Source organism: Emydura macquarii, unplaced genomic scaffold (genome assembly GCF_026122565.2).
Source record: "Emydura macquarii macquarii isolate MOO-44397 ecotype Brisbane River unplaced genomic scaffold, CSIRO-AGI_Emac_v2 contig_3328, whole genome shotgun sequence".
Taxonomy (NCBI): domain Eukaryota; kingdom Metazoa; phylum Chordata; order Testudines; family Chelidae; genus Emydura; species Emydura macquarii.
This window is the reverse complement of record NW_027133465.1, coordinates 2,692,141-2,705,388: the sequence shown is the minus strand read 5'-3', so window position 1 is coordinate 2,705,388 and position 13,248 is coordinate 2,692,141. Positions and strand designations below refer to the sequence as shown.

The 13,248-nt window shown below is 44.6% G+C and overlaps 1 protein-coding gene across 1 annotated transcript in view; it reads right to left on the bottom strand.

Annotated features, from left to right (window-relative positions):
- Positions 1-6,267: 6,267 nt before the first annotated feature.
- GAB2 (GRB2 associated binding protein 2) overlaps positions 6,268-13,248 on the bottom strand; it is a 168,817-nt gene continuing 161,836 nt past the window's right edge. The window contains exons 7-10 of the mRNA XM_067533335.1: positions 11,515-11,608; positions 9,520-9,622; positions 8,168-8,293; positions 6,268-6,569 (exon numbers count right to left, since the gene is read on the bottom strand). Of these exons, the coding sequence (XP_067389436.1) occupies positions 6,426-6,569; positions 8,168-8,293; positions 9,520-9,622; positions 11,515-11,608 (467 nt within the window). The 3' untranslated portion in view covers positions 6,268-6,425. The remainder of the gene's footprint in view (positions 6,570-8,167; positions 8,294-9,519; positions 9,623-11,514; positions 11,609-13,248) is intronic.

Sequence of the window (13,248 nt, the reverse complement as noted above, 5' to 3'; positions counted from 1 at the left end):
GCACATTCAACTTCCTTCCGGCCTGAAAGATGTGAAGAGAAGATGAATTTCTGATCATGCGTCGTCTGGTGTATTCCCAGAGAGCTTGGTCTGTCTGCATGCAGAATACAAGTCAGACAGGCAGGGAGCGTGTCAATTTACTATGAGCACAGAGCCTGCACCAACAGCCTTTCAAGTCAATAGGAGTCTTTCCAATGACTTCAGTGGGCTTTGGATCAGACCCAACGTTTTGTAAGTGTCTGGCTGAAGCCGGCTTCAGTTTAATCTCTATAATAATTGCATTGTTTTTGAGAGAGGCCTTCCCGTCCTTAAATGTGGGGTGGCACTGCTGTGTGTTGTTAAAATAGCTACTGCAATGCACATCAGAGGTGGTTGCTTTCCAGTAGTGGGTGAAATGAACCTAAATACTTCTGAAGGGTAATAAATTAAAGGGAGGACAATATTCGGATCTAGTTAAAAAAGAGCTTTATCTGTGTTAATGATATTTTAGAGGCTTAAAACAGAAAGAATTTTTAAAATGCTCTTTGTTTCTCAATGCTTTTACCATTTTTGTTGTTACAGTTTGCAAATCCCCTCAACTGGGCGAGTGAGAATAGCTGAATCCATTTTGCTTTTGTTTCCATTTATTTCCACTTCTCATGCACTAGCCTAGTGCTGCAATGCTTAGACTACAAGGGTCATCAATATCCTTTTAATGAGACCATTGAATTTAATGGGAGTCTTTACACTGACTTCTGTGACCTTTGGATCAGGCCCAGTGGGTATTAGCCACTGAGCTCCTATGATGGAAGGGGCTATAGAAGTGCAAAATATTGTGCTCTTCTCGTATTATCTTACTACAAAAAGACTCAGGCACTGTATGCAGGATAGTGTAGCTTGCTGGCAATAAAGCACTCACGGACCTGTGGAAAACAGAGATCTATGCTAGACCCATCTATTAGCTTTTTCCTGCAACACCACAGTGATCAGTATTTTTTTCGATCCGGAACATTGTGACACCTGCTTTATTTTTCCTGTAAAATACCATCATGGCAGCCTTGCAAAAGTTCCTTAAAGTGTTTTCATGATCATCAGCCCTTTTCATGGTAAAGGCCAGGAGAGAAAAATACATGTCTGGACTAGTAAATTTTCAGGACAGTTTTGCAAGACAGCATAACGTTTTCCAAGGAGCAGCATCTTACAACACGATCCATTTGGGTCAGGCAGTACTCATTGCAGGATGAGGCTGGGGGAGGGGGGCGGAGGGGGAGGGGCCAAGATCCAGACCAACTGTTAATGCCCAAACAGTAATAATAAACAGTAATTACTTTTTTTCTTGTTGATGCTGACAGAACTTTATTTCAAAACTGAAAAAGAACAAACTCATTGGCAATGCTGCTCTTCCCACTGAAAGTGAAATGCACCCCAAAATAGAAAGCCCAGAGAAAGCCCTGCATCCCACTTAATCCCATTGTCTGGGTCCTCTGCCCTGGATTGAATTTCTTAAAGCACCCGGTGGGTCTGATTCTCCTATTGCTTACACTGGAGTATAACCAGGCGTAGCTCCACTTAAGTCAATGGCGTCACAATGATGTTAGAATGAGGAGTAACGTGATTTCAGTTCTATGATGAGGGATATGGATCAGCGTTCACGTCACTTTCCCCATCTGTACCTGGCCCAAGGTGGGGAACCTAATGATCCAATCAGCGGACCCCATTCGGTGATGAATCCTGGTCATGTGCCACCTGAGGCACGTTGCGCTAAGACGTTCTGTGATTAAGGCATATGTCAGCGTTTAAACATGGCTCAGTATTAACTCCCACTGTGACGCATTCCTCTTGCGAACAAGTGGACTGGGCTCACAAGCCTGGATCCAAACATCCCTGCCCTTTGGCACCAGGAAGAGAGGTTAGAATTCAATTTCACAGCAGGGTCTTACCCAAATTTGGCTTAGGTGGGACATAGGCTTCATGTTGTCTGCGCAGATGTAAATTTCACCCAGACAGCTACTGTGAAGCCCTCACACCCAAGATGAAGCTCGCTGACTGTTGAATATTTGGAGAGAACTTGATACTGTTTGCCACTCATTTTGGAGAAGATACTAAATATGAATAAGTCAATACGGACTCAGGGCGAATTAATTAATCATAGAATAATAGAAGATGAGGGTTGGAAGGGACCCCCTGCTCACAGCAGGACCAACCCTAACTAAATCATCCCAGCCAGGGATTTGTCAAGCCACACCTTAGAAACCTCTAAGGATTGAGATTCCACCCCCTCCCTAGGTAACCCATCCCAGTGCTTCACCACCCTCCTAGTGAAAAAGTTTTCTTAATATCCAACCTGGGTCTCCCCCACTGCAACTTGAGACCATTGCTCCTTGTTCTGTCATCTGCCACCACACAGAACAGCCTAGCTCCATCCTCCCTGGAACCCCCCTTCAGGTAGTTGAAGGCTGCTATCAAATACCCTCTCACTCTTCTCTTCTGCAGACTAAATAAGCCCCGTTCCCTTAGCCTCTCCTCATAAGTCATGTGCTCCAGCCCCCTAATAATTTTTGTTACCCTCCTCTGAATTCCCTTCAATTTGTCCACATCCTTTTTGTAGTGGGGGGCCCAAAACCGGACACAATACTCCAAATATAGCCTCACCCGTGCCGAATAGAGGTGAATAATCATTTCCCTCGATCTGCTGGCAATGCTCCTTCTAATGCAGCCCAATATGCCGTTAGCCTTCTTGGCAATAAGGGCACACTGCTGACTCATATCCAGCTTCTTGTCCACTGTAACGCCCAGGTCTTTTTCTGCAGAACTGCTGCTTAGTCAGGAGGTCCCCAGTCTGTAGCTGTGCGTGGGATTCTTCCATCCTAAGTGCAGGACTCTGCACTTGTCCTTGTTGAACTGCAACAGATTTCTTTTGGCTCAATTTGTCTCGGTCACTCTGTATCTTATCCCTACCCTCCAGCGTATCTACCACTCCCTCCAGCTTAGTGTCATCTGCGATCTTGCTGAAGGTGCAATCCACCCCATCCTCCAGATCATTAATGAAAATATTGAACAAAACCAGCACCAGGACCGACCCCTGGGGCACTCCGCTTGTTACCGGCTGCCAACTAGACATGGAGCTGTTGATCACTACCCGTTGAGCCCAATGACCTAGCCAGCTTTCTGTCTTTAATGTCTGTTAAAAGGCTCTATCTGTTCAGCCTTGGAGATAAACATTCTCAGTGGATGCACAAGCCAGGAACAGCATGGGCTGTGGCACAGGTTTACCCCCATGCCACCCTACCAACAGACCTTAACCGTATCCTGGAGATCAGGGGGTATTCAGCCTTCCTATGTTTGTTATGCATAAGATGGGAGCACCCAAAAGCCTCAGAGTACCAGGTGATACATTTCGTTCTGCCTCGTGTCTTTCATAATGAGGCTTCTAGGACTGCAACAGGAGTTATACAACTAAGACAAATGCCTGCGTAATAGGTAATGAAGGCACTGAAGAAATATGAATGGCATCGTTTATATCGTCAGCCTGGGCTGTGTTGTTCTCTTGTATATTTCATTCTGTATCTTGGCAGTACAATTGGAAAGTGTTTGAAAATATCACAGTACCACTATGCCTTTGTAATACACTGGCCGTGTGTGTCTATATATGTATGTATGTGTGTGTGTGTGTGTGTGCACGTGCATGTGTTAGCATGCCTCCCTCTTGTAACTAGCCCCAGGGACTACAGGAGCCAGCTACTTACTATTAATGGGGGTAACTCCTTTCGCTCCAGTGGTAGGGACTTGTGTTTTTGTTGCTGACAGTTCAGCATTCTCCCCTGCTGCTGATGGCAGTGTCTGTGTGCGGCTTTGGTTCAAAACACATGCAGCTTGGCAGTTAAATGAGTGTGAAGCTGCTAGGAAATGCACAGCTATTACTTATGCACATGACGTGTGAGTGATTTTATAGCAGTGCATTGGCTGTCCACCACGCCAGCTGCCTCACAAGCAGGCTGTTTGTGTACGCACAGTAGCGGTGCTGGCTACAGTCAAAGAACCAGGATTGGCACCACTATGATTTTAGAACCAGCCCTTGCAATGTTCACTATTCAGCTGCTTTGGCGTCAGTGCAACACAATATATATTGTCCCCCCCCCCCCAAATAGTATTCAATAAGAATTAGGACATTCAATGGGCACCAGGTGCCTAACTGAGCTGGTGGGGAATTTTCCATCAGAATGATTTTCCAATGGAAAGTGCCCTTTTTGCAAAAATCACAATTTTTTTTTGGTGGGAAGATTTCAATTTTACCAAAAATTTTCAATTTTCCATTTGGAAAAATCAAAATGCCGCTTCCCCTGTGGGCCTGGAAGGCTCTTGCTGTTTCGTTTTCCGCCTGTAAGGAGAAAGTGAAATTGACAAAAGCCTTCCTGGCCGGCAGTTGGGAAGCTGAAAAATGCCATTTTCGGTTTTCCCCCAAAAGGTATTTTCCTGAAAATGCCTTCCTGTGAAAATGTCATTTTGTCCTGAATTGGGATGAAAAGTCCAATTAAAAAAACCAAAAGATGAAATTTATCATGGGGATGGATTTACATTTTCTGGCCAGCTGTTGTGCCTAACTCGTTTAGGCCCCTTTGAAAATCTCACCCTTTGTCATCCATCCCTGTGCCAATGGGCAGAAGAGATACTGTGAGTTTTAAAATCATTGTATTTATTACCCTAACCTCTTTGTTTATCCTTCAGTTAACTCTTAGCATATAACAATGCTGTTTGTCTAAATCAAGGCTTAGTCTTTCTAGCATTCTGCCTGGCAGTCAGACCATTTAATGTTGATTGTGTTCCTTCATATGGTTATGGGGTCATGGATTCTGATCCATGCATTTACAGATTATTATTGAGACAATAGATTCTCCCTTCCTTCTCAGTCCTCTCAGAGGGGCAATTGCTTAGAAGAAGATGAACCTAAAGTCAAGACTTTGAAGTCATCCTATGTAAAGTAGATGCTCATTGATAATTAGAGCTGAGGATTGTTAACTTCATCAACACCGATTGCTACTGTAGTGTTGACCCAGTGTTGAGACTCCACACTGTGCAAACCACAGGACTATAGCAACTAGAGATGAGGGAAAAAGGCATAGGTCAGTGCAGAGTTGTTCCCTACAGCTCATTCTTCATTGCTTTATTTAAGCCAGTTTTACTGTTCCCCCATTGAAGATCTCACTGTTAGCCTACATTTCTTTCACTCAACTCCATTCCATTACTCCTAGATTTACCCCTTCGGCTTCTTAAACAATTCCACATCCTCCTTGGTGCAGTATCTGCGGTCTCCAGATACTTGTTGACAGTCTCATATCCACTCCCCTTACTCATCATTAAGACATACAAGACACATATGAGCCTAATTCTTTAATCGGACTCAGGGGAACCTTTTCCTACTCCTATTGTAATCAATGGCAAAGGTTACGCTGACTTCCGTGGGAGCAGGATTGTCTCCCAGTGGGGTTGCAATACTGCCACCCAGGGCAGAAATTGACCCTCAGGGCCCAATCCAGAGCCCATCGAAGTCAGTGAAAGGAATCCCATTGCGTTCAAGCCTCTAGCCCTTTAATTCTGCTGTCCCAAGCCGATCCCTCAAGCCCCTTCATTTTTGTGAGCTTTAAAACCCTCCCATCAACGACATCATTTTAAAAAGAAGAGGCACCTCAGTGAATCTTCCCGTTTGACACATTGTGTGTGTGCTGTGAGGGAAGGGAGGTCAGCCCCGGTGGTCTAAGTTTGTCTCAAACGGTCAGTTGTTAGTCTGAGCGCCTTGCAAGCTATCAAATGGCCACAGGTACTGGCCCGCCAGCCATGCCGCTTGATGGAGAAGCGCCCCGGCAGTTTACAAACACACGTCAATCGTTATTTACAGGCGATCTGGTAATAAAACAAATATGAATTAGACCTGGCGGTGGCCCGTTGTTTTTGAAGTGGTTGAAGGGGTCAGGGCCGCCATATGATGTGTAGTGGGAATCCATGTCCTGTAAAGGACGCCACCAAACCAGTACACATTTGGCACAGTTCTGGTGTACAGTACGGAAGAAGACTGAGAGCGATAATACAGTGTTGGCAGGTACAAGGTGGCTTTAATAACAGCTGTAAGCAGAAGACATGCAGGGCATTGGTGATCCCAGTATTGCTAAGTTTTAAGTTCCTGAACAGAATATCCAGCAGCTAAAGTAACAGCACAAACCCAGCCACCGCAAGTAGTTGGTCTTTGTCACTGGCAAACAATATCTGCCAAGTCTTCCCCTGAAATTAACTTTCTTTAAAAAAAAAAAAAAAAAAGAAGAAAGACCCCAAACAACAGTCCTAGTAGAAATGCAGCCCCAAAGTGAGCTGGCATTCCCGGGTGGGAGCTCCAGCCTGGGAAAACCCATTGGACATTTGCCTGTCTGGACGGCTGTCCCCACCTGCTCCGTCCATTACTGCTTCATGCTCTTAATGGGCTCTGCTGACTGCCGGACGTCGGTCCACTCCTGCATGGTGTTTTGCAGAGCTTGTGTCTTCTCTTTGTCAACCTGCACGTAATCGACCTTTTCGTCTGAGGCGACGGAAGATGTGGAGGGCTGGGTACAGAGGAGGAGAACACAGAGTGATGTGGTGATAGTACTTCTAGCCCACTCCGCTGCTTCTGCTGGCCTCATCTCGGTCCTTCCACACAATCTCACCACCAATATTGCAAGAGCCTTCTCCTCTGGAACCACCTGCCTATATGTCAGACTCAATAGCTCTTCATTTACATTACTTGCAAATCCCTTCTTAACATCCCTCTTGTTTCTTAATGAGGCCTTGATTAAAAGAGTCCTATTGATTTAACAGGCTTTGGATCAGGCCCAAAGTCAGAGCCTGTTCTGAAAGAGGAGTATAAAAATGGTAACCTGGCTTCCATCTTTATTGTCTCTCAATGACTCTGTGTCAAACGTGCTCAGTTTACAAGCACAACAACACTGTTTCTACCTGCCAGCACTGCAAACTCAGCCTTGGAGCTGAGAGTCCGGCTGGATTATCTCCTTCTCAGTAAGCAACTCTGTTAGTGGCACAGAAGAAAGACTAGAATCCAGGGCCCCCCTCCCCCTTAGCTGTGTTGACTCTGCAGGGCTAATAGGAGTAAAATATTATTTTTGTCACTAAAAGAAGCAGGTGTGGCAAATTCACAGAGGGAGCAGATCTGCTGAGTGAGAAGATCCATTTTCACATAGTCACTTTTCAGAGTACTTTGATTTTCTTGTCCCTCTGCAGTTGTTTGTTTAATTATTTTAGAGAAACACAATCCAAAATCTCAGATCCAAACTTTGAAGGTTTGGAAAATCTAAACTGGATACAGATTAGATTTTTGTGGTTTTATATATCTCTCTAGGATGGGTATAGTTTCACTCTATGATGCATGTAGGAACACAATTGGCATGGAAGACACTATACACCATACAGGTGCATTATATTTAAGATACATATTTGAGCATATTGAAGAGTCATTAACTCCATTCCATGTTATCTAGAAGCCATTTTGCTGGTGATTCCCATCGCTGGTCCATCTGCTCCTCATTGGGGAGCAGGCTAGTCCTCATTTGGCAGCATCTTCATTGACTCAGCAGAATTTGGCTCATAGATAGGGACTTCATTTTTCAAAAGTGACTTGTAATTTTGATGCCCAACTTGATGCACCTTAAGGGCAGCCTGATTTTCAGTGGTCGGTGCTCAGCACTTTCTAAAAAGCAGTCCCCTTCACGGTGTCTCAAGTTGGGCACCCAAAATCTCCAGTCATTTTGGAAAATTTAGGCCAGGACACTTTGGAGATCCTGCATCTGAAGAGGTAAGAAAGGAATGAGGGGCCCTGATCCAGCTGTCATAGAAATGGGCCTTTTCCTGTTGACTTCAGTGGAAGCTGAATTAGGATCTACAGTAGGTGTGCCAAATTCTGCTCTCGTTCATAGTCATGCAAACCCATTGCCACCACTGGTCTTAGTTACACCTTTAGGGAGGCTAAGGGTGTGAGTATGGGTGGAATCTGGCCTAGAATAATATGCAGGGACAGATCCTCAAATGGATTAAATGGAAGCCTTCTCATCCCAACTGAGGATTGGGCCTATATTGTTTGTTGAGCTGATTTTAAACCCTGAAAAATACACAATATTTAATTAAAATATTTTTTAAGAACCCGAGATACCTTTCTGTGTGGCCCAGGTGAGTTTGGCTGGAAATCCAGGGCTAGGTAATCCACACTCCCTGAACTCTTTTTTGGTCCTGGGCTGTTGGTGCCACTAGGAACCGGAGAAGCAGAAACTGGATTTTGCTAATGTAGGAAAGAGATGGGAGAAAAAATGGTTAATAAAACAAGGAGAATATAAGGAACCTAAAAACAAAATCCATCATTAAGATACTTTGGTAGCACTTTAAATGAGAGCTTGGCCTGAATTTTCCCCTTACTTACCCCTCTGCGATCTGGGTCAGGAGCCATGAGAATAGCACAGTGAACTGAGTTCAGTGGGGTCCTATGACCCCAATCAAGGGAATCCTTTAAACATATGCTTAACTTGATGCACTTGAGCAGTTCCATTGACTTCAATGGAACTACTCACATGCTTAAACATATACTTAAGTGCTTTGCTGGAACGAGGCCTTAGCATGGTCGGAATTGGACCCAGAATCATCATTACACTTTGCTACTCTGCATTGCGCGTAGATTTAATCTACTGTGTTAAATACAGCTGTATGCAGTGTGCTGTAGCTGTGTTGGTCCCAGGATATCAGAGAGACAAGGTGGATGAGATCATATCTTTTATTGGACCAACTTTTGTTGGTGAGAGAGACAAGCTTTCGAGCTTACATAGAGCTCTTCTTCAAGTCTCAGAAATGTGTACACACTGTGAATACATTTCCCAGCATGACGAAGAGCTCTGTGTAAGCTTAAATACAACTGATTAATGATAGGCCATGGGGTAGCGGCTTTGTAAGAGACATACATTCTCCTGTCTCTTTCATCAATGCCACTGATTCTAGCAGCTTGGAACCTGCCTTTTTGTGCTCGGGGCTGTATCGATGGCTCCTGTCCCACACACAATCAGAGAATGCCAGCACTCCCTGTGGGAGCAGAGTCCACAAATCAATCTAAAAATAAACAGGTACAATAAAATGTGGCATGGAATTAAAATAATAGAGCTCTTGGTCCTCCAGTTTCTAGAGAGGACCACTGTGTGTTGGACAGGGGTACTTAGTAAAGGGAGGGACTTCCAGGGAGGAGATCATTTTCTGAGAGAGGGAGAAGCCCATGGTGTGTCTGTGTCTGCTCTCGCTCTGCTCCCATAACAAAAAACAACAATTAAAAAACAACAGCATGTTTAATATAGATGTATGTTAGAGTGTCCTGTTCCAAACAACCACCCTGTAATCCATATAAGGATATATACTGTCCTTATCACCATAGAGCTGAGTATCTTTAGCACTGCTGTCCCTTCCTATGCTTTGCATTTATAGAGCCCAGGTCATTGTAGGTAGCTCATCAATCTGAACAGGACTTACCATGGCCACATAGTTTTCCTCGCTGTCTCCTGAGTCCGTGCTGGTGATGCTCTGAGTGGAGGCAGGGCGGCAGTACTGGGAGGAGCTGGAGTTGAAAGTCTGGCTGTAATGAGAGGTGCCAATGGGTTAGTTACAGGCACAGGACTCCACTGCTCCCCATATACTAGGGATGGGATACAGCTGCAGAGCTGGGATCCAAATCTGAACTTTCCTGAAGCTCGTGGATGTTCAGATTCAGGCTTCTGGTGCTGCCTAAGAAGGATCATTTGCAAAGTTTGTCTCCACAGCCCAACCTTCCCATAGTTCAGGGAGAGTCCTGGTTTGGGCCTTGAGCTCTGGCTCATTTCTGTTTAATATCATCTTGTTTCTTTATGCAGCCTCAATTCTCCTGCTAGAGAATCCTGTTACTAGAATCCAGGCTCCATAAAACTCTTATCTCACAGGATGTGTTTAATTGCAATCTCCTTATGACAGCACATAGAGCCCCACAGCTACAGCAGGCTTCTCGCGCCATTTCACCTCCATACTAATCACAGATTCAAGCTTGTGTTTACTGTGCAGTAGCCTACTCGCATTTGGATGCAAGGAGAAACCTTGAAGGCATCATCTTGTTTTGTGTCGGCCAGATCTAATTATAAAGAATAACTTAATGTAATCAGAGTCTGGTATTGAAGGTCCCATCTTCAATGCTATTGGTTGCCTTGCAGAAAAGAAAGGGTCATAAAATTAGTCGATAAGAGAAAAATCCATTAGCTTCTATGGGGTCAGATGTCCTGTCAATCAAAACCCAATCCTGTATATTTCCTAATGTAGTGATCTGAGCACACAGCTCTCCTGCCCTGCAGCCAGTCTACAAAACAATCCAATTTATTAGAACAGTCATAACAGCCAATATCCTCATACTGGACAACGTCAGACTATGAATTAGTAGCAATACTGGAGTTGTGTGAATCCCGGCACTTTTGGCTTAGAGGGTTTGGTATGAAGCTCGTTGGTTTCAATTTGCAGAGTTCCCCATAGCTGAGCTTTGCCTTAAGGGTGCTCAAAGCAAAACTCAGCCAAAACCTAGTCTGAGTGCCGTCCCGTTTTGCATAGACACTGTGGGTTTCAGCTAGTTTTGATATGAAACCAAATATTGACTCCAGGTTCAGTGAGTTTGGGTTCACTCAAAGGTTTTGTGAACCTGAGCCAGCCAAAGACCACCCTTGCGCTGAGTTTGGACCAAAACTACCTGGCTTTGGCAAGGTTTGGGTTATGCATAATTCTGAAAAAGACCACTATCTCCAAGTGAGGTTAACCATTGGGACTTTTTGTTGATAATTAGTGCCTTGTAATGCACTGGATTTCAATATGGAATTTGAGGCAACTCTCCTGTATTCACAGAGGTCTATCATCACACCACCAGTTAGAAAATTAGCAAATCCTCATGCATTTCTCATGAAATTTGGATGGGCTAGAACTGGGGCCGAGACCAGAATGTCAGATCTGAACATCTCCAGGCTTTGAGAAAGTCTGATCCAGACCGAAACTTGGAAGTTGGCCCCTGCTTATAAAATGGACCAAGCCAAAACCCTGAATCCAGACATCCTCAAGCTTTTAGGGAAGTACAGAGCTGGCTCCAGACTTTGCAGCTGGTGCCCATCTCCAGCTTAGAATCAAAATGCAAGTCTCACTCAGTAGAAGACACATCCCTTTAGCAGCAATAGACGTTAAAGAGACCAGCAGAACAAGAACCTGAAGCCGCTTTTTGGTGCTGGAGATCTAAAGTCACTCTCATTTCACAGTCACACTGGTGTAAATTTCCATTGACTGTGCTCCAGAATGACACAGATGTTACCGAGAACAGAATGTGGCTCCTGGTGCATTAGCAATGCTATCAAAATCTATCACCCTGAAGCTAAGTAAAGTAAGGAGAATGGTTCAGCTGATGTGGACATGGCCTGAGTTTGGCCCATGATGGTGTTGCAGGAATTAAGACTCTCTCCATGTACTCACGTTGGTCTGGACCAGGATTTAGTGACCGGCGATTTGAAGGGAAGCTCATCGATGACAGTGTTGTTCCTCAGGTTCAGAGGCGTTGGCTTTGCTGCTGCAGCAGAAGGATTCATTCATCAGTGAACACGTTCTTTAAACTCTCCCTAACAGCGATCACATGAAATCACGGTTTTAAAAAAAAAAAAAATTGCAAAGGCCTTCAACAGCCACAGGGATGATAACGATGCTTGTCTTGAGAAACCTCAGTTTTATTCCGTCAGCATTGAATTAGTCAACCCTCCCACACCCACACCTTGCTGTTGAGCAGCATTCCCAGCCACACCATTTCTGCATTCATTCATGCAAGGGTCATAGAAAACCAGAGCAGAATTCATCCCTCCCATGCACACACACCACTCCCGCTGGCTCCAACGGGAGTTCTGTTGTATGGGCCTCGGAGAGGTGAAAGTGTCTTTTATGGGAATGATATGAGTCAAAAATGCCCGGAAGGACAGCATGTAGGAGTGGCTTATTAAAGAAACACTGATGCCCATTAGACTTGGAAAAGGCTCCCTCTATTGATCGTCAGCCAGAAATGAACATTATCAGCCTGCCACTTAATGGCAATGAGCTCTGACCAGCAGGTTTTCTATGAAGGATGTTAAAAGGAGATCTGCCCGGTAGCATGAAAGCTGTCCTAGTCACTGTAGTTCATTACAAAGGAGAGGAGAAGAAAGAATGGGAATGGCTAACAGTAAATATAGCACTTTGCAACAATAGGCAGCTACCATTTTGATAGTGTGAAAAGAGATGACTAAAGGGGGATATGATAGAGGTCTATAAAATCTTGAATGGTGTGGAGAAAGTGAATAGGGAATTGTTGTTTACCCCTTCACATAACACAAGAACCAGAGTGAAATTAATAGGCAGCAGGTTTAAGGAAGTATTTCTTCATGCAATGCACAGTCAACCTGTGGAACTCCTTGCCATGGGATGTTGTGAAGGTCAAAAGTATAACTGGGTTAAAAAAAAGGGCCCATTAGATCATCTAGTCTGAATGCCTGTGTAACACAGGCCTAAGAATTTACCCAGAGATTCCTGCATTTCATCTCCACAGCACAGGACTTTACAACACCCAGGCAGCAGATTCCATCTGAATGTGTGAGAAACCAGAAGACTTCCCAAGTTGCTCTGAATTCCAGTCTGTTTTATTTTCAAAATGGTGAATTTAAGCTAATGGTTAATTAATCAGTTACGACAATTTAAAAACTTGACTGCTTTCAGGGTCTCCTGCTGTTTCCTGAACTCAGATTATTATGGTTGGTGTTACGGTAGTGGCTACAGAGATGGTGCAAGGCGCTGTACATACATGGAGCTGGAGGTGTAATATCCAGAACAAGGAGACATAGCTCTGAGCGAGCTAGCGTGCTAAAAGTAGAACGTAGCCACTGCGGCTTGCTGCCCAAATACACACCTGGCCTCTAGGTCGGGTATGTACTTGGGTAGCCAGCCCATGCCACTGCTTGTGCTGCCATGGCTATGTTTTATTTTTAGTGGGCTCACTCAGTCAGAGCTAGTGTGGGTATGTCTCCTCACGCTGGAAATCACCCTGCCAGCTCAAAGCGTGGATGTACTCCTAGCAAGGAACAGTCCCTGTTGCAAACTGCTGACAGTCTAACCAGAACTGCTACCCCCTTTTTACAGAGGGGGATGAAGAGACTTACCCAAGGTCACACAGGAAGCCTCAGGCAGAAT